The sequence below is a fragment of the Cinclus cinclus genome, chromosome 19, assembly GCF_963662255.1.
Source record: "Cinclus cinclus chromosome 19, bCinCin1.1, whole genome shotgun sequence".
NCBI classification, from domain to species: Eukaryota; Metazoa; Chordata; class Aves; order Passeriformes; family Cinclidae; genus Cinclus; species Cinclus cinclus.
This window is the reverse complement of record NC_085064.1, coordinates 4,723,891-4,751,352: the sequence shown is the minus strand read 5'-3', so window position 1 is coordinate 4,751,352 and position 27,462 is coordinate 4,723,891. Positions and strand designations below refer to the sequence as shown.

At 48.2% G+C, this 27,462-nt stretch overlaps 1 protein-coding gene across 1 annotated transcript in view; it reads right to left on the bottom strand.

Annotated features, from left to right (window-relative positions):
* Positions 1 to 1,505: 1,505 nt before the first annotated feature.
* RAPGEF1 (Rap guanine nucleotide exchange factor 1) overlaps positions 1,506 to 27,462 on the bottom strand; it is a 48,990-nt gene continuing 23,033 nt past the window's right edge. Inside the window, exons 10-25 of the mRNA XM_062505489.1 lie at positions 24,986 to 25,144; positions 15,701 to 15,979; positions 14,313 to 14,405; positions 12,620 to 12,708; positions 11,301 to 11,412; positions 9,624 to 9,699; positions 6,552 to 6,636; positions 5,042 to 5,134; positions 4,486 to 4,671; positions 4,246 to 4,330; positions 3,934 to 4,028; positions 3,406 to 3,484; positions 3,161 to 3,262; positions 2,644 to 2,741; positions 2,146 to 2,274; positions 1,506 to 1,656 (exon numbers count right to left, since the gene is read on the bottom strand). Of these exons, the coding sequence (XP_062361473.1) occupies positions 1,506 to 1,656; positions 2,146 to 2,274; positions 2,644 to 2,741; positions 3,161 to 3,262; positions 3,406 to 3,484; positions 3,934 to 4,028; positions 4,246 to 4,330; positions 4,486 to 4,671; positions 5,042 to 5,134; positions 6,552 to 6,636; positions 9,624 to 9,699; positions 11,301 to 11,412; positions 12,620 to 12,708; positions 14,313 to 14,405; positions 15,701 to 15,979; positions 24,986 to 25,144 (1,911 nt within the window). The remainder of the gene's footprint in view (positions 1,657 to 2,145; positions 2,275 to 2,643; positions 2,742 to 3,160; positions 3,263 to 3,405; positions 3,485 to 3,933; positions 4,029 to 4,245; positions 4,331 to 4,485; positions 4,672 to 5,041; positions 5,135 to 6,551; positions 6,637 to 9,623; positions 9,700 to 11,300; positions 11,413 to 12,619; positions 12,709 to 14,312; positions 14,406 to 15,700; positions 15,980 to 24,985; positions 25,145 to 27,462) is intronic.

Sequence of the window (27,462 nt, the reverse complement as noted above, 5' to 3'; positions counted from 1 at the left end):
GTCAGAACCCTGTAGAAACCTGTGACCACATGACAGGGAGTTGAGGAGGGTCTTGCAAGGCTGCTGAAACTGCAGGGCACACTCACACCCACGATCCAACTGCAAACCACTGGAGAGGACAGAGAGGAGAGATGTGAAATGGCCTGGGGCTGTGCTGGGTGGGACACAGAGGGGGGACAGAGGGGCTGAATAAGGCACACTGAACAGATTGGGGTTAACACTGTGTGTGTGGGAAATGACACCCCTGCCTCGCCCTCCATGCTGGGCTGTGCCTGCCCTGCTGGCACCAGCATGGTGGGACTGGGGACAGAGACCTGCTGGGGGTCCTGCCAAACACAGCTCTCAAAGCACAGCACTGGGGGTCCCAACGGGGACCCCTGGAGAAAAACATTTGGCAACAGAGAGAGGAGAGGGTGGGAGGACAGGTGGCTCAGCTGGGCACAGGGCTCCTTCCTGGCTCCCACTTCCAACCCAGAAATGGCTCCTTCACGAGGCTTCTGCCCCTGCTCTGCAGCCAGTGCCCACCTGGCCACCCCCAGCCTCCTTTATCCAGCACTTGGAACAACATTGTCACTGGTTGTGGATTTTATACAGACTGGTTTGCAGTTTTTTTTTTTTTTTTCCTATAAACTCATCGGTATTCAGACATGCATCAAAAATCCCCAGGGGGGTCTAAACACTATGTATGTACAGTCTGTATCCTACAGCATTTCCTGTGCAAAAGCTAAGTACCATCGCTAAGAGACACGGGATCACAGGCAGGTGACCCCCCCAGTACCTGGGCAGTCCATGGTTCCAGGTTCAGAGGGATTTACTGTTGCTTAAATAAGAGATCTGAGAGGAGGAGGGGGGTGTGATGACTGGAGATGGCGGGTCCCTGCCCACGTTTTCAGTGCCTCTTCTGTATCTCCGACCGCTGCCTTCCTCCCGTGAAGAAGGCGCCAGAGATCTGGGGTGAGCCAAGACCCCTGTAAACACAAGCAGCTCTCTGAAAGCAGAGCTCCTCTGGCAGGCAGCAGGAGATGCTTCCATCCTCACAAACACGTTGGGAAGGTGACATTGCAGGGGAGACTCCAACCCTTGGCTTCCACTGCTGCTGCTGCCCAACGCCGCTCCGGAGATGAGTCAGCGGGCGCTGAGCTCCTGCTGCCCCTGCTCTGCGGATGGAAACAAAAGCCAGGGCACACCTGGATGCAAGGAGCCAGCAAACCAGCAACACGTGAGACACTCCTTCCACACAGCTCTGTCCCCGGGGTTAAAGCTGGTTCATGGCACAGAGGGGACGGGAGGAGGAGGAGGAGGGCAGCGAGTGCAGCGAGCGCCGGCCGATCTCTGCCCTCGGCTGCTGCGCCGGCGCCTCCGCGCCCAGCATTGCCACCCCCAGGGATGGCTGCCAGCTGGGAGGGAGGGTGTGTCATCCAGTGACAGGTACAAACATTGAACTCCAGTCTCATAGCTGCCCTCGGCGCCTCTGCGGAGCAATTCTCCTCGTACAACCCCTCCTCCTAGGTTTTCTCTTCCCGATCTGTTTTCCGCCTCGTGATGTTCCGAGGTTTGATTTTCAGGGACAGTTCCCACAGGGCCTCCTCGGCCAGGTGGTCGCTGAAGTCGTTGAAGAATGACACTATGTCATCATTCCTTTTGATGTCGTAATGTCTGGAAAAGCACAGAGGAGCTGCAGTTAAACAAGGGCTACCTGGGGTCCTCTCCTGGCTTTGGGCCACCCTGTCCTGCTCATCCAGCTCTGTTTGTGGGCAGCGCTCATGACAGTGGGGTCACACCACAAAGGGAAAAAAGGAACTTATCACACAGAAATCAGCAGTTAGATCTGCTGTCTCTGCTGCAAGACAGCACTGAAGAAAACCCTGAATATCCCAGAGAACACAGGAACCAGCAATGGCAAAACCTGAAGGCAAAAGTTGCCTGCATCTCAAAACCAGTATCAGAAAAATGTCCTCAAACAAGTTTTATCTAACCTAGAGAGGGAAGGAGACTGATTAGAGCACTGCTGCTCCCAGCTCCTTCCATCTTCCTTCCCCTTTTAGACTCCCTTCTCCTTGCACAGGGCCTTCCATGTCCAAGCCCCTGTCCCAGTCCCCACCGTGCTGCCCCAAAGCCACCTCTGAGCCCCACTGCTGCACTTACACTTGCTGGAAGCACCTCATGCTGTCCAGGATGTTAAACTGCTGCCAACGCTTGGAAAAGTTCACTTTGCTGTCAATGTAATCAGGGTTTCCCAGATGGACAAAGGTCAGGTCCTGCAGAATCAGGCCTCTGAAAGAGGGAAAGGGGCAGCAGGCCAAGGGAGTAGGCAAACAGACACAGAGGTTAGTCACACAGAGCAGGGTGGCCAGCCAAAAGGCAGCCCAACAAAATCCAACAGCCTCCCGCTGCCACCAGAATGGCAACCTTATCCAGAGGGAAACATTCCCCAGCAGCAAATCCAAAGGTGTTTAGATGCAAATTCCCCAGCTGACCACCCTGCCCCAGACAAACTGCTCCAGAGGGCCCCTGGGCTGCTATGGCACCGTGCTGCCTTACCCCAGATGTTGGGCAAAAGGCAAGGGCTGAGCTCAGCAGCAGCCGCTGAGAAATCCTTGAAGAAGCCATTTTAATGTGCATAGGAAGGAAGTGGCCACTCACAGGTAGGGGATGCAGGGGGGCTCCACATCAGCCAGGGCTGCTCGGTAGGCGCGGAAGGACGAGGAGCTGTCGATCAGGGTGCAGTACTCAGCCAGGCCCTGCAGGACACAAATCCCCTGGTGACACCCCTGCTGCAAACCCAGCTTCTTTGTCACCTCCTCCCAGAGAGCCACACAGAGCAGGGAGTTAATGCTATCCTGCAAACACTTCCAGCTGATTTACTCAGCCCGACCCTGGGGTGTTCACGTGGAAGATTGCTGCCTTCAGCCTCGCCAAGCCTTGGGCTGCAGGAGGAGGAGGAGGCTGTCCTCCCCTGTGACTGTGCTGGCACTCCTGCAGCTGTCAGAATGCTCAGCCACACTGAAGGCTTCCAGCACTGTGGCATTTTACCCACTGGAGAGGAATTATCCACCATCCCTCCACCCTGGGACACTGCTGAGATGTAAAACCACTCAGCTGTTTCATACATAACCACACTTATCCTTCCCCAAAGACCACAGGCCCCACTGCTCCTCACCTCTGAGGTTTGCTTCTGCCACTCCAGCCTTCGGATGGGTGCAGAATCCAGTGCAGAAAGAATGGCCAGATAGGAATTAAAATTATTCAGCTTTCGTAAGTGCTGTGAAGAGGGAGAATATTCCAGTTACTGGAGAGCTCTGAAAAGCCTTCTAGCATCAAACAGCTCTACCAAGCAAAGGGCCCCACTCCCCTGCTCCTTTAAGCAGCAGTGTGTGTGATTCACAGGAAAAAACAAGCTGGTACCTTCATAATCTTTATAAATTTAAGGAGCAGCCTCTCTCGGTCCTGGGCTTTCTCTTGTAGCATAATTATTGAACGAACCCTGGAAGAACAGACAGAATAAAAGATAAACCTACTTAAGCAGAGATTAGATTTCCTCTTGTTTCATTAACAAAACTGATCACTAATAGGAATGGACCAATATTAAAAAGTTCTCAATACCTCTAACTTAAATGGAGCACTGTAACCCACAGCAAAGACAGGATAGTTTCACAGAGTGCATTTATTTGCAAGGGGAATGTTTGTTCAAAGAGCTCAGTGACAGTAATAATTACTTCCTCTGGATTACAAGGCCGTCCCTAACCCTCCTGGTTTTATTTCTGCTATGCTCTGGGGTCTTAGATGAGCACTCTGCATCTACTTCCTGACCAAAAAATATACATTATCCCATTCGTAACAAAGGAACTCAAGTCTATGAGGAATACTTGGAATATCTGCAAGGCAGTGGAGGTTAGGCACCGTTCAGTGCCATGGCTGTTCTGAGCTCCTTACCAGTAGGACATGTTATTAAAGTGCTCTGTGAACTGTGTCAGGTTGGGACTCTTCTCTTCATTTTGTTCCTTTGCCCAAAGCAGAACTTCTGGGATCTGCCAAGGAAGGAGAGGAGAGGGGTGGGAAAATACCACACATTAAAATGGGATTTCTACCCCAAGATTCCCAGTCACAGCCTTTGCTCACAGCCACTTGCTGGCACAAGATCAGCTGTGTCCTACAGCAGGTGTCTGGGAGAGCTGGCAAGGAATACCAGACATTGCAGAAGGTCCAAACCCTCCCACTGTCCTCAGCCCATCCTTATCTCTGTACCTCGATTTTATAGAAGAGTTCAGCATCCAGCAGGGTCAGCTGCTCGGCTATTTCATGACTGTGGAAATCATGCAGTGTCCCTGGCCTGTGGAAAACAATGAGGAAGTACAAAGGCTCAGAAAATGTGACCTGTTTCCTTATCTTTCATGTATTTTAAACTGAGGAAGCTCTTGTGTTCCCAGGGAAGGGATGCCCTGGCTCTCAGAGGACCCAGATATGGTTGTGTGCACCTTCCCTCACCTGGCTGCCACCCCTCTGGCCGCGAGAGGTTTGATGGAGTTGGCATAGCTCAGCATTTTCTTCTGATCCACTTTATCCAGGATGTTCTTGCGCAGCACTCTGGCCAGGCTCAGCTCCCCACTGCACACCAGCCTGAACACCAGGTCCATCAGCAGCTTGAGGATTTCCTCTGTCAATTCCACCAAGCTGAGAGGACAATGGAAAAGGCAGGGAAGGCGTCAGAGCTGAGACACTGAGCTCTGTATCTGTACCAAATCTCTGTGCTCTTTGCATGCAGAATTGGGTGACTGAAATTCCTCTTCTTCCCAGCTCTTCCTTTCCCACAGATTCCTCTTTTACTTGTTATTTTTTACCCAGTTAGGACACACAGGAGGAATCTGTTCTTCCAACATGAGAGCTCAGCACTACAGGTGTCCCACTGGTCAGGGTTGGGGGATTTCAGCTGTCATTACAGATAGGGCTAAAAAAATACATCTTCCCTAAAAACTAATTTTCCCAGCTGCCAGATTTCTGTGAATTACTGACCCTGCATCCCAAAATGAAGAAGGCAACTCACCAGAGCTCATCCACCACTCGCACCAGCACGAAGAAGGTGTTTTTACTGACTCGCTTCTTGAACGTGTCTGGGAAGTGGCAAAACTTCTCATATGTTGGTTGCAAATTAAAGAATCAACTCAGTGCAGCCAGACCAGCATCAGTACAATTCCCAACTGCCTCCAGGCAGTTCATTCATAAGGTCATTGAATGACTTGGGGTGGAATGGACCTTAACAATCATCCAGTTCATGGGTAGGGACACCTTCCACTGTCCCAGGGTGCTCAGAGCTCCATCCAGCCTTGCCTTGGACACTTCCAGAGATGGGGCAGCCACACTGGAACACCACACTGTTCTGCCCTGATGGAAACCAGTGTTCCATTTCCAGGAGATAAGGGACACTGATATAGCTCTAAGATGGCATTAAGCTGACACCAGCTGCTGGTAGCAGAGGGTGTGAGGAGGTACTTACGCCTCACAGAATTGAGAGCAGGTGTACCCTGAAATTGTTCTCTCTAAGGTGGAATTTAATGAGCAGCACTTCCCTACAGTGATCTCCCCCACTGGTCTGCGACATCTGGTCTCAACAGATCTCAGATGTCACCTCCACCTTCCTGGCTGCCCAATCTGCTGCAAGGAGGAGAGGGACAGGAGCGACAGCACAGGCTGAAAAACCTTCTGCCAGGTGGTTGAAGGTACAGAGAACAAGGTTATCAGTAAGGCAGCACTGGCAGGGCCTGCAGGGATCCCCCAGCTGGGATTGTCATCTGGGCTGAGCCAAGCTGTGTCCTTGGCCACAGATCCCTGCTCTGCTGCAGATGGCACTGATGAGCTGCAGCAGGACATGGTGACACTTGGTGACGTCAGGTCCCTCTGACGTGGGTGCACAGCACCAGAGCCACAAGGCTTCAGCACCCAGACCTGCCCTGCTGGCAGGGAACAGAGCCACGGGCAAGGAATGGCAGCAGGGTGCTCAGGTAGAGCCCTTCTCCATCCCCTGCCAGGAATGCTCACCCTGCACGTCAGGGCCCTGCCTCCTTACCAGTTACAAGCTCAGTTCAGAACTGGGAGGCCAAGAGCACAGCATCTTCAGGGCTGAGTTTACTGAAGTAAGAGAGAGATAGTCTTGATGGTTTAATCATCTAATATTAAACTACACCTGTCCATGCAGGCAACTCCCATGGCCCCTCTGGAAGGCAGAAGGTTCTCTGGTCCCCAGTCTACAAAACAGGATGTTCCAAATAAAAGACCAGTTCCCCAGTGACATACAAAAAACCTGAATAGCTCCTCTATCCTGCCACGACCCTCAGGGGATAACTCTCAGGTCCAGTGACTGGACCTGCCCTGCAGCAATTCCCATTGGAGAGAGTGGAGGTGAAGGAATTCCTGCCTGGGACACCATCAGGGCCATCACATTCCTGACCACGCTGCCAGCAGGCTTTTTGACCAAAAAACTTGCCCCCAACTCTCTCCACGATGATTATCCAGCTCTGATTCCTGGTGGGAGTGAACTGCCACTCATAAAAGGATATCTGTACTGCAGCTTCTTGATGAGCTCTTCTGGGGTAATAAACGTCCTGTACGTAGTCAGAAAGGCTTCACAGTACAGCACCAGATCTAGGCAAAAAAAAAAAAAAAACCTCAGAAAACCCTGCTTTCAGAAAAAGAAGCTTCTTTGTAAGGTTGAATCCAGATGTACAGAGGAGGACATGGACACATTTTGGCACGAGTGAACTTCCCAGAAATGCTGTGCTGTTGGTCCTCACCAGCAGATGGACCCTTTGGCACAAGAGCAGCAGTGACAGTGCCCTGTCCCCACCGGCCTGGCCCTGGCTCCCACTTGCAGCCACTCGGGCTAGTACCTCATAAAAGGGTCAGTGAAAAACACCTGCTTGTGGGTCAGGAGCTATCGATCATGTGTCAAGGAAAAACGTAGTTTAGACCTCGGGGATGCTTTAAAAAGATCTGATGGCAAGACGTGATGCTTGTCCTGTCTTTGGTGCTCAGGCAGGTCACTCTGCCCTCCCAATGAGGAACACACATGTTTCAACACATGCTGTGTTGCTGCAAATCCTCTGCCCTTGCTGAGTTCCAGGAAATCCATCCCAGGACAGTGTAAATAGAAGATTATTTCCAGCCAAAAGGAAAGCAAATCGCTCTGCAAAAAACTGATGCTGTCCCAACAGAGATGTGGTGGACACAGTCAGCTTGTGCTAATTCATCAGCAGGACAAGGTGCTGTAGGGCCTAGAATTGCAAAGGCTTTGGGCATTATGATGGGCACAGACGATGGAATTTGAAGCATGAATTGCAAAGAGGAATGCAGATGTCAGGTCAAGACTGCAGAACACTTGCAGTCCCAATGCCTGGTCACTGTGGACAGCAGTGCCAAAATGGGAGCACTAGGCATTAGTCCCAGCATAGAGCAAGGTGTGCAGAGGATGGCACCCTGCCCCTGCCAGGAGCTCTGCACCAAGGGCAGACAGGGAGGAAGAGCTCCTCTTGTGCCTGCTCAGGCTGGGCTGTACATGCAGAGCTGGTTCCAGCCAGCACAGGCATCACCCCATATCCACGTGCTGTAACTCCCAGCCACTGCTGGGAGGTGGGAAGGAGCAGGGCACAGAGGGAGAGCTGTGCCTCTCTACCTGCAGTGCTTCTCTTGGCAGGAACCTCACCTTCCCCCTGCTCTCACATCCGGGAGTGCTGTTGCCTCTGGGTTACAGACAACAGAGGCTGGGTGGTCACATCAGGGGTGAGCCTCAGGCTTTGTCCAGCTCTAATCCTGCACTCACATCAAGTGTGTGTGGCTATGAGCACTTAACTGACCATGGATTTTATTCCTGAAGACCACAGGTCTCTCTTTATTCCTTATGCCATTTAGCTTTTTCAGAAAACTCAAATGGACAAGAAGCATCATGCAACAGGGCGTGGAGTTACATTTATTCTGGGTTCCCATCTGCCCAAAAGGCAACGTGAGGTAATACAGCTGGTCTGCTCTGCCACTTGAAGCTGCCAAGAAATTCATCTTTAAAGGAAAGCCTCTTAACTCTACCCCTCTGTGCCGTTTGGCTGATTGATTTACAAGCCCCGAATTCTTCTCATTGTAAGCTTAATTCATTAACCCTCTCAGTCACCCCAGCAGTGGGTTAGCATAGCACAAATTCCTCTGTGCTCCATTCAGCTCCGTGGCTTGGCAGAGCCTGTGAGGCCGAGCTCAGGCACTGGGAACTGCCCGAGCTCCCTCCACCCAGCTCTCCACAGCTGCACCACTGGGCACATAAAATCCTGCTCTAGCTTCTCCCAGCTCTGAAAGGTTCTCCACAGCTCTCACCCCACTGCTTGCAGAACCCTCAGAGCCCCTGTTCATGAACTGGAGGTCCAGCACTCACCCCCTTATCAAGCAGCTGTTTTTCAACAGGAATAGTTGGGAAGTTCTTTGTTGTGATGCTTGTTCCAGAGAACAGAGCAGAGTTTCTCTACCCCACTTTCAGCATGTTTATAAGGGGTATTTCCACCATCTCATTTAGACTATTTTCCTTAATATACATTTCCAGCTTTAGCACAATCAACTGCCTCCTCCTCTCTGGTGTGTTCCTGACGTTGTTCTTTCTGCCTGGATTGGATGCCCAATGCAGATGGGGAAACACAGCTGTCAGGGGAAGGATTTTCCTGCTAGCTGAATGGTGCTGGTAAGTAATTGCAAACAACTTATGCTACAGTAAACCCCCTGTCATTTAAAAATGTACATGAAAGATATTTCCCCTTTGACTATCAACCTCTAAACTAGAGCGCTGAGTGATTCAGAGGGTTAGTGTTTTGCCTCCCAGGAGATAAGGAGATCAATCCTGGTTAAGGCCATCAGCACAAATGTGTTTGGCAGGTTCAAATCACTCCCTGGAAACACTGCAAAGGCTGTCTTTGCCACAGGTCTTGGAAAGGAGCTGCCTCATAGGTGTGGTGATGGGATTTGGACAGATGAAGAGGGGTTTTAACAAATCTAGAGCTAAAGGCTGCTAATGTCCCTTCTCCTCCCCCACAGCTCTTCTTTTGTACTGTGGATTCCCTCTCTAAATTAGTCTGGGTGGCTGCCAGGATACAAGAGGGACAGTAAATAGAAAAAATGGGGTCTCAGCAGAACAGCACCTGAACAGCCTCCCAGTGCCCACAGACCCAAACCAACATCCATTTTCCCCAACTTTCATGCAACAACCATTCCAGTAACTCTTACATCACCAGTGCCCTGAAATTCAAAAGGACAAGGAGCACCACTGGAAACAGGATCCATGCACAACAGACTGGTCACACCTGCTGCCACAGAGGGCATCTCAGCAGTTACAGGGACACAACACAGCATTGTCACCGGTGTGCCTCATCTTCCATATCCACCCAAGGGCTGGGAGGAGTTAATCCCATCCCTGCTGCTAAATGGAACCACCAGGGGCTTATCCAGCTTACCTCCATCTCCCACAGATAAACACAACCCCCAGGCTCAGAGATCCCTGCAGACTCTCCCCCAGCCCAGCTGTCTGTGGCCACGGGGCAGAGGGCAGGCAGCCAAAGCTGTGCCAGGCTGTGCCCCCAGCTCTGCCCTGCTGCCCCTCGTACCTTTCCTGTCGGTCTCCGTGGCGTGCACCAACAGAATGTCTCCAGATCCACCACGGACATCTGGCCCATCATCCCCCTGCAATGGGAACACAGCCACGTTAGGCACAGCCCAAGCTCCCTTAGGCCTGGTTTAACGTGGCTGGGGCTCCAGCTCAGGAGCAACTGGCAGCAACACGCAATGTTCCTGGCACTGCTTGCAGCACAAGCTGGGACATGGAATTCAGTGCTGGGATAATCCTGGAATTTGAATAGAGCATTTGGTGTCCCAGATGAGGAGCTGGGCTGATCTTTACTCAGGGTCTCTGACTCCTTAATGCCAGGTTCTGAAGCTCAGTGAAGGCTGAACCCTCTGCCCACAGGAGAATGAGCAAAGTGCCACAAATACTCCCAAGAGACCATTAACAGGGCAGCAGTGCTGTGTGAACTGTCTCACAGTGCAGGATCACATAGCACAGTGGCTGTGGGGTGGCAGGTCACGCATTCAACTTGCATGTTCCTGGAACATCAAAACCTAGCAAGTTAATTCTCTAATCTGGAGCCATTTGGCCCGAGGTCACCTGAAATGATCCCATAACTGGCAGAAGAAAACAGCCCTGCTAATTGCTTGACCCCTGCCTTACCACTCTCTAAAACACATCTTTCTTCTAACGACTGCATTTCACAACTCAAAATATGCAAAACTGATCCTCCACTCAGCCAGCAGCTCCCACACTGCAGGAAGCAGCTCACAGTGACAGTTCTATACTGCTTCAACATGTAGATCGTAAAGAAAAGAAAGAAAAAAGACACGAAGACACAGATCTGCTAGTCCCAAATCACTGATTTTTAAATGTTTTTTAAAGGAAACAATCCATCAGAGGAGACTGGAGTTGTGTCTGGCTTCCCTTAGGAATGTCTTCATCATTTCAACATGCAAAATAGTGAATCATGGATTACAGCCATGGAGCAGCTCTAAAATGTGAATTTTTCAGGTGACCCTCTGTCAAGACTCAGGAAATACCACTTAGAGAACAAGTAAAAGCTTCCCACTCTCTCCTGCACATCTCAGGTGACCAAAGAACACTTCTAAAGTGCCAATAAAGGATCCATTCTCTGTTTTTCAGCCAAGCCCCCTGACAGTCTGAAAGCTTCAAAAGCCTGCGTGTTCCCTCCAGCTGCATGTCACAGATAGCGTGGCTCAAGAGCACAGTGAGCAAAGCTGGCTGAGAGTGCACCCAAGGCTAGGCACAAAGCTACTTCTCAAACACAGAAACTGCTCCTCTGGCTGCTTTTCCACACCAGTAACATCATGTCCTGCTCATTCACCTGCTGAACCTCCTCTCAGAGAAAAAGGCCAGCACCCACACCTGGATTTACTGTGCTCAGGCTCTCATGGGATTCATTTCAGACTGCCAGAGGCTGAAGAGGTGGGAAGGGGCAGACTGGGAAAAGGGCACAAGATGTGCTGGTTTTCAGGGAGACATCTCACCTTTTGTTAAACCCTCACTCATTGCTGGTGCTCCCAGCCTGCACCAGCATCTCATACTTGAACAGCAGCTTTCACACACACCCCACTTCTGCTGCAATCTAGTTTTTTCCTATCAAATAAAAGGTAATGCCTTGTTTGTGCACATAGAGAATCAGATTTCAACTCGGAGTAAACCAAAGAGTATGCAAACAAACCCTGAAAGCACCTACCTCTTGCTTCAGTGTTAATCTAGACATGATTTCACTGTGGTCAATAAGGGACAGCTCATCTACCTCTTCCTCCAGCTGTGATGACTCCAAAGTATCTGGTGACTGTGGCTGCCTATGAAAAAAAAAAAGGGAAATAACTGTCATCAAATGACAGTAAGTACACACACACTCTGGAGGTAAATCTTTTGCAAACAAGCCCAAATGTCTGGCTCTAACTCTGTTGCTTTGTGCATCTCTTGAAAAAGAGAAAGATAAACCTTTAGGATCTGAACAGTTGTCTGCATTTCTGGCAGGCAGGATTTTACTAAAAGTACACACTTCCATGTCTCCTTAATCCACCAAATTTTTAGTGCACACAAATCTAAGCCCTTCCTCAAGTGTATAGAGACTGAGCACACTCTACACACACATCTTAGTCAGTTCATGACCCACTGTGCTGAGACAAGGGGATATGATAGGCTCTTGCTCTGCAGGAAAATAGAGCAGAAAATCATCACCATTTTTTGGGTGCACATCCCTCTCTAGAATTCCTATACCCAAAGGCTGCTACTCTTGTGTCTTGTGCCAGGACATGTGCCCTCTCTGTGCCTGTATTTCTGAAGGAAAAAAAAAAAAAAAAAAAAAGGTACTTATGTTCCTCATAGCTTTCCCCAAGCACAGGCCAAAATCCTGTGCACCAGTCAGTGCTCTGGGTAGATGGTGAGCTTTGCAGAGCACTCTTGTGTTGTCCCCTTCACTGCAGGGATTAAAACCCTCAAACAAACTGCAGGAAAATGGGGGAGGGAAGTTGACTGTCACACACAAATCAACGCTGTTCTCTGTTTTTGCTTTAGAAATGCAATTGCAGAGCAATCTCGAGCAGCAGGGAAGCACTCACTCCACTCCTCCTGAAGCCCATCTGTTACAGCTTGCACCTCTTCATTTCCATAGGCAAATGACAGCTAAGAGCATTAGAAGGGATATAAATCCTCCTGCTCCAGGGCCTCAGCCAGCCTCTAACTAGCAGGGTTAGGAAGAAATTTCCCTCTGGAAGATTATTCCAAACAGCAATACAGACTTTTTTCACATGTTTCTCTGGAAGCAGGAGGTAGCAGCCAGTATCAGTGACAGCACTGCCACTGAGATGGACTGAGGATGGCTAACAAAGGCTGCATTAACCCCCACTTGAGTTCAGCAAGGATATCTTGCCAGGATTCTCTTTGTTCAGCAGGATCCCACCATGCACTGGCTGTGCAAAACAAGTGGGCTTAGAAGTTTAGACAACACGGAGGAGGTTTAGGGCAGGCCAGGAAGGAGGACACCAGGGGGTCAAGGCTTACCTTTCAGCACCATCTTTGCCCTCCTTCCCCATGGCACTGCTGTTCAAAGGAGAGTCTTTGCAGTGGCTGTCTTTGACAGGGGGAGATTCCTACCAAGAGAAAGGAGTTTTTCATCATTACACGGGGTCCTTGAGCCCAGCCAGCCTTGCATTTACAGTCTGCCTGCCTCTAAATGGCCCTTTACTGTAAATTCCTACAGAGCAGTTAAAGATTGATGCAAGTTAATGCCAAATGCCAGGAAAACACAGAAGTTAATCAGACAGGAAATTTGGGACCATCTCTAGAGACTAGTATAATTAGTACTGTTTGCTTTTAATATTGTGAAATGATGCAGAAACTTACAACACAACTCAGCTGTTGTCTTGGATTTTAACCCACTCATGAACTTTTATTTTTCCTCCAGCCCTTCCTATTGAAATACACTTTGCCTCCTGCTTTAATCCAAACAGACACAACCATCTCTAAGCTCTCCAGTTTCAGTGCCCTTCCTGACCACAGCCCTCCTGCCTCAGGGGGTGGGTGCTCACTGCTTCCTACCTCCCTCCTCTCCCATCAGAAGAGGTTTTGCAATGATGCAACGTTTCCACTCCACGACTCAGGGCTGTGGAAATGAGGCTAATGCAAAAAAGCAGAACCAGCTGAACCCGCAGCACGGAACAGCAGGTAGAGAGCTCAGAGCAAAGATAGAGCTTTTTAAATTAGCCATTTATTAAGGAGACAAATAGCCATGAATGGCAAATGGGAATATTAATCCAACAGTGCTGGAGTTCAGAATTATTTAACATCATGCAGAGTGAAGCTTGGAAATGCAACCTAGTGAACAGACAGGACTGAAACCACCTCCATGCTTTCCACTCAGCACAGAAACACCCTGCTGAGCCTGGTGTCTGCAGGATTTTTCAAGACTCTTATCTGCAAAGCCCTTTGCTTCGAAGTTGAGAACCCACTCACAGCTGCCCAAAAGGATGGGCCTGGCCAGACGTGTCTCCTGAGGGGAAGTGATGGGAGTGCTATCTCTTAGCATATTTAACTCCACCATGGATAAAGGTCTTGGAGACATCCTGCAGGAGATACGCCTTCCAAGATGAGGGCAGGCAAAAGGATCACCACAGACTTCTGCCAGTTTCCTATGACCCAACAGGAAGATGGGACCTCCCTGGAATGGAAAATGCCCTGGCTCCTCTAGGAAGTATCTAAGTTACAAGGCTTGAGTAAAGGAAGAAACTGTGTGTGAGTACAATGCTAAATCAATCATTTATTTTGCAACCAAACAGCAAAGGAAAAAATAAGTATTTAGTGCAGAAGGCTTTCTGTATTAAAATAGGGAAGGCAAAGCAGTTACAAGAAGAGATGTAGCCCCAGGATGGCACAGGGTGCAGCTCTCTGGAAGGGAACTCCACGCAAGCAGCTCCAAACAGCCAGCGAAGCGCAAAGGAAACGGCGCGGCAGGAGAAGCCATCCCTGACTCCTGCCAGGGCTCAGCACGACCCCAAAAGCACCTCCTGCCTCTGCACCTGCACCAGGAGGGCCCCCAAACCTGCAGCCAGGAGTGGGCAAGCAGAGGGATGGCTGGGGAGGTGGGCCAGCAGGATGGACAGGGAGCTCCAGGGTGTGCAGGAGAGGCCGGTGCCAAGCGCGGGAGCTCAGCATGCACCAGGCAGCCCCTCCCGGGGCTCTCCAGGCTCTTACTTACTCCTTCAGAGCGAGGGAGTTCCCCGTTGCTCTGGCCAGAGGAATACAGATTGACATATTCACCCTCACCAGCCTCCTCACTGGCATTTTCACTCTGAGGGAGACAGGATGAAAGGAAATACGTGATGGTGCTCTCCACCAGCGCTTCATGGCAGAGAGAACCTGGGAGCAGAAGTGCTCTTGGCAGCTGCTGTCGCCTCCCTCGGAGCTGCTCTCTGTCCCTGTGGCCAACAGCGGTCACTGAGGCTGCATCGTCCTGGGGGTCATTGTTTCTGGCTCTGAAGGACTATCCTGAAGGCCCTGGGCAGCAGCAGGCACTGCTTTGTAAGAGCTGTGGACTCCAGGTGAGACTGCCAAGGTGCAGCTGGCAGATTTCAAGGTGCTGGAAGCAGAATGTTCAGAGCTGGACACAGAGCTCCTGTCCTACCCAGGGCAGTCCTGCTGAGAGCAGACCAGCCCTGCAGCCCCACGGGCATCCAAGGTATCCCCCAAACTAGGCTACAAGCATGGACTAGACCCATCACGCCAGAATAAACCAAACTCGAGGCCTTCTAGGATATAATGAGGACCCAGCGCAAGGAAGATGCAAGGCAAGGTCATGTCCAAAGCATGAAAAGCTGCACATTTACTCTGTAATCAGTGACCCTCTTCCAAACTTGGCAGAGAGGCAGCACTAGCATGCCCTGTGCTGACAGCTCTAATCCCATCAACTCTTGGCTTCACAGCAGACGAAAGAGGAACTGTCTTGAAAATGAGGTGTTCAAAAAAGTATCTGTAATGGACAGACCTGCTCAGTGATGTGCAAAGTGATGTGGGACCTCAGACTAGCAGAGTGGGAACAGTGTTAGCCTAACCTCACCAACATGTGATGACCTGCCACCAAGCACACAGCTGGGGCTGATGAGAACTGGGAAGAGCAGAACCTGGAGAGAACAATAGGTTTTATGCACAGCAGAGACACAGCTGGACTGCACCCACTGCTCCTGCTGACTTTAGGAGGGAGCAGGTGACAACTGCAGGATTTGAACTGCTGCTACAGCCTGCATTTAATGACTATCAACCTCAAAAAACACTCATTTACCTCCCTCAGCTTTGTCTTACAACTGCAGGAAACTACAGCCAACTCTCCTCTTGACCAGCATTTGACATTTTGTGTTTCATACATACGCCTAACATTTTCTAAGACCTGCTGAGGCTGTCCATTCCTTTCTAGCCATTTTTACACGAGATTTCCTCTCTGCAATTCACACACATTTGGAAACCAGACCAGGCCACAATTTAACATGTATTAATACAAGAGACATTTTCTTTAAAGAAAAAAAAAAAAAACCCAACAAATAAAGGCAGCCTTGCGTTAAGGTGCATTATCATCTCTTTGGATAGTCTCACCGAAGGCGTCTGGAGAGAATCAGTGAAAGAGGTTTCAGAAGGAAGGCAGACAGGAGCATTCCCGTTAAAGCTGCTCTCCTGAGAAGAGGAGTTTGGCACATCCACAGTGCTGGGGGACTGGCTGGCTGCAGCGGGCACTTCTAGGTCAGGGCTCTGGGATGCGTGGACAGGTGGAAATGGTGGGGTGGAGCAGGAGGAGGTAGAAGAGAGGAAAGGAGGTATGGAGACTTGGTTGTGAGGCACAAAGTCCTGGGAGTAGGACCTAAACACAGATTTGTACTGCAGATGCAGAGACAACACAAAAACAAGGAAGATGGGGAAAGGAAAGAGACAGACAAAAGAAAAAGTAATTAGATTGGCAGCAGCGTAGCAGTGACAGCACAAGGCATTTGTAACACAAGCAGCACTATTTTACCATCCACACACTAGAGCAGGAATTGCTACCTGGGATACATCAGCCAGGCTTTTCCTGGAGAGGTGTGTCCTTGTACCAACATCAGCCTGGCTGCTCATCTCACAGAAGTGAGCAGCAAGGTGTGACCTGCAGGCATCCAGCCTTTACTAGGTAGGGTAAAACCTGGATATCTCTGGACCCTGAAAATCACCTGAATGGAAGAAAGGATGTGAAGGCACACACAAAGCACAACTCTGAGCATACTGGAAGTATCTGCAGAGAAAACTACTTCAAGTGCTTATTGCTTTTCTGGGATTTTCCACAGGATCCAAATTTAAGATGCTTTTTGCTCCAGCCCTATAATTTAACAGCTACTGTGTCAAGTCTGTTCCAGAACACACAGCTCCCAGGGAGGAGTGGCTGGATACTGCCTTCAAAGTTACACTGAAGGATAAAGAAGATTATGCTGCTACTCCTTCCCATTCGTGAAAAACAGGGAGCAAAAATGGTAATTGCCCTCCAGAGTGATGAATTCCTTATCAAACCAATCCTTTAATGCAGTGCCTTGAAGAGTCAGCTGAAGAGATGAAAAGAGATCATCTGCGTAAAGCTTTATTTCACTATCTCTCCTAATCATCAGATTACTCTTCAGATAATATTAAACAGGGTACACTGGGAATACATTGTGCCAAGAAAAACAAGAGCAACCCTCTCTTTCAACATCTGGTGCTAGTAAGATTTGCCATCGGGGTAAGTCCAAAACAAAGCTGACAACCATTAAAAAAAAAAAAAAAGACAATAATGCTAAATCTGCTGCAAAGGAGTTTATCTTAAAACCTGCAAAGCTGGTCATAGTCAAGTGGACTGAAAGAAGAATCACATCATCCAAAAAACCCCAGGCTGGAACGCAGTTGTGGAGCTGCTCCACTGAGGGATCTGCTGCAGGACAGTGCAGTACAGAGCTCCCAAGAAGCACTGACACAACTTGCTCAAACCGGGCTGAGAAGTGACACCCCTGTGATGTAAAAAGAGAGAGAATCAAAGGCAGGAATTTGAGAATTCAGGCTACATTTTCTCAGGAGAATTGAACGGGTAAGAAAAAGCAAAGCTCAGTCCATCACCCAGCAGCAGCACCCAGCTCAGCAGTAGTATTTTTGTTTCTACCTAGGAAAGATGTGGGCTTAAAAATCTAAACTGAGAACAGCCTCAGGCCAGAAGCCTGGTCAAAAAAGCTTTTCACTACAAAGGAAAGGAAATGTAAAGGTCAATGACTAGACTTTACCTTCCACCACCTTAATCCTTGAGTGTCTGTGCCTTGTGCCTTGCATCGAGTCCAGCAGTGCTCTGAGAGTATTCTCAGGGCCCAAAACAAATTGTAGGTCACAATACAGAGGAGAGGAGGGGGATGCTTTGGAAAGAGAGCTTAATTTTTGACTACTGAAAAATAATTAAAATGCTAATCCCCACCATGTGCCTGTGGCTAAAAGGAGACTGGCTCTAGGACAGGCTCCTCTCCCTTCCTGCCCATTTCTTTCCAGATGAGCAGCACTGGCTCCAGGGACACTGTCAGCTTTTGGAGCTGCCTCAGTAACAATGACAAGTCTAATCTCTGTATTTACTTTCCGACTGGATAAATGCTCTACATTTATTCATTTTCACTTGCATGGCACAAACCACTAAATCCCTCGTAAGACGCCAGGCTCATGACATCACCTTGGCTCAGCAGATTCATTATGCCTGCCTGGTATTTCATGATCTCACTGGCACTAACACAACAACAATCACCCCAAGTCCCAGCCTAGACCCCAAACCACAGCTCAAGAAGGCACTCAAAAAACTGCTGTGCTGATAACAAGATCCTTTGCTCCTGCAGAGGAAATAATTAGCTCCAGCAGAAGCTCTGTGCCAGCTCCCCCATTGCTGGATTTCCTGCACCCCCATGACACACGCTGTCCTTCACTTTGTAGTTGATGGACATCTTCCACCCAGGAGGTCCAAGGGGTTTTGTCCCTGACCTGCTGAACCCAGAGGAAAAGCCAGGCTTTTGCAAAGCAGCAGTGGAGCTCACGCAGGGCAGGAGTGAAAGGAAATGACTGTCCTCAGCCAAGTCACTCTGGGACAAGCAGAGCCCTGCGTGAGGCACTGGCAGGGTTAGCTCAGGGCAGACTCTGCTTCTCTGCCTGCAGCCTGGACCAGCAGCTCAGGGAGATGAGTTACTGCTTCTGGGGCAGGAACATTTGCACTGCTCCTGCCTTGAGGAGTTTCACACACATTAATCCTAATTTGAAGGCAATTTAGAACACTGCAGAAATTTTAGAAGTTTGAATGCAGGTCAGTGTTGACAATCACTGTATGTTTCTATCTCCCTGGTCTCATAAAACACCTTCAGAACAACCTCTTGGCAATGAGATACATTAAAAATGCCAGTTTAAGGCCCAGGTACCCATAAAAATGCATTAATCTTCATTATGTGATCCGTGAACAATCATTTAAGGATGCAGACAGTCTCTCAGCATGCTGTTAACAAAGGGAACAGTACAGAGAAGCCATTGGTGTGCTGGCATTAATTAGTCAGCCTGCTCTCAACTTCCAATCTTGTTGTAAAGTTGCATCTTGTAGAAAGGGAGCCAGGGAGCCCCCTCCTTCCTCCAGAGGCTGCAAGCAGCTCTGGAATTCCAGCTATGCAGCCGTGCTGGGACAAGAGCCAAGAGTAAAGCATACTTTTCAAAGGGAAAAAAACCCACCCTGCAGTGGAGATGATGTCCATATGGCACCCATTCCTGCTGCTCCCAAGCCTGACCCGACCCAGCCCAGCCAGCAGCTGCCCCAGGAATTGCAGCAGTAGCTTCCATGGGATCTGGGTGTTGTCCATCCCCTGGAAGCCTTGTCATCCTCTAAAACAAATACCTTTTTGGGGAGGGGACAGTCCATTCAACACAACTGTCACAAGGGAACAAGCCATCCTGCAGTGCTCCCCCCAAGAGGAGACAGTTTATCTTGGAAACAAATCAGTGCTTGTTTTAATCAGCTTCCCAGAGGTTTCCTGCAGGGTCAGTAAAGGCCTTGGTTATGACTTCATGGACACAACCTCCTACTCCATGGCTTTGCTTTAAGCGAAGTATTTCCAAATAATTTCTGGGAAAGCTACAAAACAGGGTGCAACAGGAATCTTTGGGAAAGGATGCTCTCCTGCATCCAAACCCTGGCCACACTGCCAGCTCCCATCACAGGAGCAGAAGAGGGGCTCCCAGCATGACTGACCCTGACCCATGACAGCAAACGGCCAAGGCAGGGAGAAGAGAGAGCTCCCTCTCCTCTCACCAGTGCAGTGGTTTTTAAAAAGACCTATCTGCCACTTGGGAAGTGCTTGCACAAAGAAAAGCTTTGAGCTGGGAGCAGTCTTGTCTCCTGGGAACAGCAGGAAGCAAACGTGCCCAGCCCTGAACATTTACCACACACCGTGACACACAGAGGTCTCCTAGAGACAGCATCTTTCAACCCTCTCAATTTGCTGCCTTTGATTTTTTGCAACCCAGAATATTTCAGAACAGCTTTCCATCATTAGAAGCCGTGTTTCAGGATGTCCCAAAGGTCAGTGACATTCTGGCTGTTTATTTGGATTAGATGGCAGGAGATAAGCACTCTAATAGAAAACTTATTTCAGGAGTGATGCTTCTTCACACTCACTAGGCATGGCTGACCACAGCTAACAAGGAGACAGGGATATATATGCAGAGAGTCAGTGGTTGCAAGTTACAGCAGTCTCCAGCCCAAATCCAAAGCTGAATTCAATTATATGGCTGACAGAGCATCTGCAGCATCAGCAGACACAGTCTTTACCTTTTAAGCACAGCCTTCTCAGTTACCTAATGGACTTCTGCCAAATTAATCTGCCATCCTGCCAGACACTCCTAGTTCAGGTAGAGCATCAGACTCCCAAAGTATGAAGCTATCAGAGGAAAGGATCAATCTTTGAGATCTCCTCTGCTAATGCTATTAAGGGAACTACGTGGGCAACATGCCAGGACTGGATGCCCAAACTGTAACAGTACAGAATTATGTTCACAAAACAGTGGGTGTTGCAAAGTCGTTAGACCCTAAGAATATAATTGCACAGACAACTATTGGAAAAGACTTCCTATCTCATGACACAATGCAGGGCTTCCAGGTACTTTTGCTAATGAGGAAGGAAATGCTCCTGCAATGAATGGCTGGAAACACAAGCTGCCAACAGAATGGCTTCAAGAAGTGCCACAGGAAAGGCAGCAACTCCTCAGGCTGGAATGCTCCTCAGCAAGGCCTCTGACCTGGCTGCAGAGCTGACCTCCCTGGTTTTAACTGATGGTTAGCACAGTATAGGGATGGATGGGACTTGGGCCTTCTGGCTTCTGCATGAGAAAACACAAAATCCAAACTTTTCCTTGTGGAGGAGAGATTCCTGCACACCTCCGCAACAAAACAAATAAGGGGGCAGCAGGGGAACAAAACATTTGTAAGATTTATTAACCATGCTGTCATGTATCCCTCTTTGGAAAATATCAGAACCCAATTCAGTTGCACCTACAGCATCAACTCTTTAGCTTGTGGACAAAGCCCTCAGATCAAGATGGCAGATCTAGAAAAGACAGTCTGGAGACCAAGACAAGACTTCTAAAAAATCAGTCACACGAAAAATATGGGGTGTGTGCCCTATGAAGTCAACATGGGACTGCTTAGAAAGACCTACAGAGACCTGCAGTGCTCCAACTGCAAGGAAAATTGTATAAACCCCCAGAGGAAGTGGTTTTCAGCAGCAGGATCCAGTGATGCCAGCAGGCAACAGCACTATTAATACCAGTGTCCTGGCCTGCCACAGGCAGTGGAAATGAACACAAACAGAGAAGGAATGCTAAACAGGAAAAGCAAAACAATACCTAAGTCAGAGCAGCTGGTTAAAGGGATGCAAATCTTTTCAATCCCCCTTCCCTCTGCTCCAAATTAAGGAGCCAAAACGTTAGGACAGAACGAACAAACACATTATGACTTCCCAGCTGTGGTTTGACTGAGGCTCCCACCATATGAATGAAAAGTCTCTGCTGAGGGCCAGAGCCTGGTGTGTGCTGCAGGCTGGAAGTGAGCTCCAGGAATGGGAACAAGGCAGGGAAAACATGGGAAGCACATGTCTGCGTCGTGCACGCTTTTAATCACTTATCTGACCCCCCTTTTCCTGAACATACATTAGCATGCACACAAGAAAGAAAAACAGTTGCTGTGAATTTTCTGTGCACTTGCTCAATTTGCTCAAGAATGGTGAGAACAAGCAAGAACAGAAGCCTTGAACTGGAGCTTTCATAAGGAAATCACTTGCGCCTTCTGCTGGAATCTGACAGCCAATTGGTTTCTGGAAAATGACTGGAAATGTTCCTTAATTAAAAAGAAAACATAAGAAAAAAAACCAACATTTTGAGAAAGGCAACTTATTTCTTCGCACTGAAGCATGCAGCCAAATTTCCACTAATGGCATGTACATGCCCTGGAGATACAACTGTTCCTTGTTTCAGTGAGGAAAAGCTTCCACAAGAGTTTCTGCAGCCCTTGGTGGAAAACCTGAGGATGGGCAGCAGAGGAGCTCGTCACCAGATGATTTCCTCTATCAGTGCAGAGTTCTCCAGCTGCCAGGAAGTAATGAGGTTTCAGGATCTGATTATTCCTGCTGCTCGGATACCTGCCCACCCATTTCCAGGCAAACAGCACAAGGATTGATTAAACCAAGGGACAGCAGCTCTGTGCTCACAAGAAGGGAGGGAGGTGATCAGCTGGAGAGAAATTACTGCCAACCACAGCCAAGGATGATGCCTTCTCGTTGCAAACCTCCTTTCCCACTGCTTAGAACTTTCAAAAGAGGTGGGAATCCCTTGAATGATTCCTGACAGTACAAACCAGTTGTCCCCCCAGTGTGAGATTTAATGGCTCAGCTGTCCACGGGATGAGGAATGTGATGCAGCTCCTTAAAACACCAGCCCACACTACCAACCAAACCCCTGCTGGCACAGAGGCCAGACACGAGTCAGACTCGGTTAAAAAACAGCCCAACTTGCCAAACCTATGAGGTCTGATCCAGTTGCTCAAGATCTGCCTCTATCCAGTAAAAGCTATTACCTCTGACACAATTTCCTGCAAAGAAGGGAAAAGCACAATTAGTGGGCTGACAGAGCAGCAGTGGCAGCTGGGCTGCAACAGCCCCTGCAGTGCTGATTGGAGGGAAAGGAGTCAGGGCTCTCAAAAAATTCATCCATTAAAGATTAAAAGATGCTCTGAACAACTTCACCTCTTTTCTGCTGTCTGAAAACAGTCTTGTTAAGCTCGGTAAATCAGGAGTAAAGCACTAATCCTTCACCTGGAGCACAGAGCTAAGGGGATAACAAGCAGAATGTGGTGCAGGCTCGGCCTCCCTGCTGCTGGCACTTGAACAGATGGGGACAGGGACAGGTCCTCCCTGGGAGTGACTCCTGTGGCCTCCCCAGGCCATCTCCAGGGAAGGAAAAAAAGCACAGGGCACTTTCTGAACAGTGGCTGCACTTGCAGGGCCTTACTGGGTCAGTGGACAGCCACTGAGTTTAGCAGCTCGCACTTCCTGGTATTGATCCAAGGAGGTTTTTGCTTCATGTGCAGAATGAATAACAATTCATGCAGGAGACATATAATTTTAGAAGATCTGATAGCCACCACTGCTATGTGGGTACACAAAAGGCAGTATCTGAAAGGTGTGCTCTCCCTGCTGACTCCCTCACTGGGGCTGGTGGCAGCTAATGCAGATTTTTGCCAGGTTTATTGTTCACCAGTGCTCAATTGAGTGGCCTTTCTCTAGGGAGAGAGGAGAAATGAAGACAAGAGAATATGAGGAGCAGAGCAGCATCCCAAAGTGCTCTTGGTGCAGCTGGTGGCATCCCTTGAGTGAAACCCCAGGGAGCAGATTGCAGGAGGGGCTCTGGTCCTTCCAGTGCTGATGGAGGGTGTCACCCTGGGAGGGATCCAAACCTCCACAGCTGTTCCACATCTCTGTCTCATTTGGGAGAGGGGAAATGGGATAAACCATGGTTATGGTGTTACATGGGTCAGCTATGTACATCGGTATTTTGCAGCTCAGAGACACTTTCATAGTGAAAATCTCATTTTTGGCTGTGAAAAAATAGACCTGATAGAGTAAATGAGAAACTATTAAACTATCCTAATTTAAAGGCACTGATGGAAAAATCACCATTTTTAATTCAGCTTATTTCCTTTGTGCATTTGACAGTGCACTGTCTCATTTTTCTCATTGTTCCTCATGCTCCAGTCATTTATTTTACCCCTCACCAAATCCTTGCAAAAACGAGTAAGGATTTTTTTAATGAAGTTTTAACATTTCTTAAAATAATATATTCACAGTATCACAGTCCTAAGTAAGATGAGAATGTGTCAGAGCAATTTAATAGGTAGTAACCATCTAATCCAACAAGGACACTTTTTTAAATCCAAGTGCCCACACATTTTTAGAACATTATAGAATCATATTTATAGCCTCTCAATTAAATCAAAAATAGTCAAGTACTTTTATCTAGTCCTACAGTTCATTGTTTGCCTGCAAAGACCACTACCAAGTAAGAGAGCTGTACAATTCAGGACTTTTACTTCAAATTTCAGAACTGTTTACCACAAATTTATGCAAACACTAACCTTGCCACCCCTCAGCCTTTTCATCTGTGCAGCAAAGCTGTGATACTGCTCTCTCTCACACAAGTGGAAGCCAAAAGCTTTCATTCATGGCTTGTGAAGTAGCTCTACTTGTAAAGCACTTGAATACTTTCTTCTTTGGACCAGTGATTATCACTAATTTTTAAAGAATGACTAAGTGCTGAAATGGGAAGATAGCAGTGGCACAGTGGGAGGATACTGTTTTCAAACATTTAACATTAAACTAATGGAACACTTCTGAATCTTCTCAAGTCTTGTCTGATAATTTCTTCTCCAGAAGAAGCCTAATTTACTAAACATCCAGGTCACTGTCAAAAAATAGTGTATTCTCAGTTGTCATCACATGGCAATCAGAGCATAACCACATAGTTTTACATGCAAACGAGCCCCACACTGATGAGCTGGTGGAATCCCATGGTTGAATTTAATTTCATTATATTAAGACTTTGTTATTACTACCATTTAATTTAAGCAGCTGATCAGAGATTTAGCAGTGCTCTAATACTATTTTGATTTAAATGATTTCCAGCTCCTCCTGCCATTCTCTCTTCAGGCTGCTTACAAGTGCTGTAGGAGAGAAAACCCTGCTCATCCATCAGCAAATCACACAAGAAAACCGAGCTTGTTTGGGACCATGGAGATGTGAAGGGAAGCAGACAGGCAAAAATGAGATGGAAGATCTAGGAGAGGCTGTTTTCTAGCAAAAAAAAAAAAAAAATTAAGGAGCTGCAGCCTCCACATGTTTGACTAAATCCATGGATTTTGTGGACAGCATGTTGTTATTTCTCCCAAGGCCAGGCTCACACAGCAGCCTTTAATTGACTCATCCACATCACTGGCATTATGCAATGGGACAAAAAGACTTTGCAGCTCCAACATTCAGCCTGGGGCACACAAGAGGTCACGGGAGTGTGCCTGGGCACACAGGGCAGCTCTCCTTCCTCAGTCCCCTGCCACAAATACCAACATGAGCACACAATATAAAGCAAGCTACGCCCCCCCTGGTTTTACTTGGTGAGAGAGATTTACACACTGTGAGATTTACACACCACTTCTCCCACCTGGTTGGTGAGCACAGGAGTTCATAAACCCCAAGAGCAACCTTCAGCTTGACCTGAGAGGGCAAGCACAGAATTTACACACCAGTGATGAGCAGTAAGACAAAGCAGAGAACTCACCGAGTGCACAGGAAAGGAGCTGTGCCGGCTGAGAAAGGAGTTAGAGACTGACACAGTGAGGCCCTGAGTGGCACCGCAGTCCTCGGGGGTGAAGGGCACTTTAGGTTGCTGGACACAGTAGGAGACAGAAGAGAAAGAAGAGGCAGCATAGGAGGCCTGCTGAGGAAGGGGGGAGAAAGCAGGAGACACAAGACACAGAGAAAGAGAGCACAGAAAAGGTGATGAATAAAGGGCAAGAAATGCTAAACTGTAAAACAATGTATATAATGGCTGGCTAAACAGCTATTCATACAGTTCATCGGAGCCAGACACACCAATATGCCTTTCCTGAGCTCAAGAGGCACGACAAAAATCACAATTCAAATCCTCTTTGTTTCATAAATCCCTTAAAAAATGAACTCCTGTCTCTCCCTCCCTGCTCACCTGTGACAGCTGCTGCTGGCACAGACAAGCTGTTCCTCACTGCCCTTTTCTCCCCGTGCCATGGGGGCAGATACTCAAAGGAGGAACTGGCTCTAAGCACACCATTCTTGCACACTACCCTTTTTTTTCTGACAGCCTGCAGGTTGGGAACTTGGCCCCTCCAGTGTGAGCTATGGATCCTCACAGGTACTGCTGTGAGACTGGGTGATGACAGTGACAATGACAGTGACATCCTGCCATTTCTCTGTCTAATCCAAGATTTTAATCATTTGCACAGGAGGCAGCTACTACAATGTAAGTGACAAATCCTGGCAAGGAATTTCTCCTAAATTCCCCTATGGTAAGGAGACAGAGAGAGAATAAGGTATATTCAGGCTCTATTAGACTTGTTGAATAAAACATACAACGTAAACATACAATCTTATTTTTGATTAAGATCTGAAGCTGACAAGAAAGGACTTCCTCATTATTATATTACAGAGAAGTCCATCCAGCAAAACTTGCTGCTGCTAGAGTAGCTGAAGCCCATTTGATCTGCCAAATCAAAAACTCCCAGGGCAGCAGGAGCAGAGGAACAAGAGTCTGGTGGCTTTTACAGGGATTGTTGAATAAGCCATCACCTGCTTGCACCTCTTTCCCAACAGAGGGATGAAGGGTGGGAGGATGCACTTGAAGAAACCTTTGCTTCAGGGGAACTGCAAGCAACACCTTGATGGTATCAGCTTGCAAAATGACAAGAATGGCCAGCAGGCAAAGCAGTGACATCTTGTCTGTCCAGATCATGACTAAACGAAAGCAAATAAATGCTTTCCTTCAGCCAACAAATTGAGGACAGGAGCAGAATTTCCCTTCTGCACAATGGCTGCAGTAAATCTGTGCTTTGCAAACTCTGATCATGACTGTGCAGCCCAAGTAACCTCTGGAAACATCACTGAAGTGCAGCCACCTCCAGGAGGGGAAGGCAGGCAAGGGACTGCAAGGTGCAAGTGACAGTGCACTGATGGTCACAGATGGGGACCACAGACCCTGGAGAACTGCCTGATCCTCCAGAGATCAGTCCTGTAGACTCTTTAGTATCCCTGCAAAGCAAGTGGGATGCCAGCATTTAGGGTCCTTTTCCCACAAAGAATTAATGCATGATACTCAGTTCAGCTTAGCCAAAAATGTCACTTTATCTTTTCAGGACTCCTACTTGTATCACAGGAATGTAGTTATGCAAATCCCAAAATTAGAGTTAAAAAGCAACACTCTGGGACAGTCAAACTTTAGCACATAAAACATGAAGAAATATTGCAAGAGTCACCCTCACAATGGTAAGACCATGGCTCTGTTCCCACATTTCCTTCCATTTTGTTAATGCCATGGCCAGTTTAAGTAAGCTACGTCAGAACAAGAGAAATTTTTTTTTAAACAGAACAAATAAGATAATTAATATCAACAAAATACCTTAGGTTGGAATTAAAAAAAAAAAAAAAAAGAAAGGAGAGAGAGAAGAAACGAAAGGAAAATGCTTAAAAGGAAATGGGACAAAATCCCACCCTCCACTGAGGTCGGAAACAAAACTGCTGCTGCCATCACTGAGGTCAGGATTTCATCTCCCCCACATGGAAAATGGCCTTTCTGTGCTGATAAACCCACCACCCACACACACGTGGATGAGCCTTTCTGTGCTGGCAGCCTGGGGGGACCAGCAGAACATTGACAAACAGGTTAAAATCCTGAATCACACAAGGGAACTGTAACGTGAAGGAAACACGCATGAGTGAAGTAGTGGCTGTACCAAGGGTCTGCATAATAACATAAAAAGCAGTTATGTTTAAACAGTTATTATTAGTGGCATCTCTGACTACAGTTTTAAAACAGCAGTGGGAACAATAGTGCAGCAATCTCTTGAAAATAGTGCAGCTCAGTGTGTCAAAATCTTCCAAGCAGTTTTTACACAAGCCTGGCACAGATTCATCCCTGTCATATGGAAGAGGAACATTTCATTTTTAGAGCATTTTAGGACTTTCAAAGCTTATGGGGAATGGTCTGACTGTGGGGTTATAAAGCAG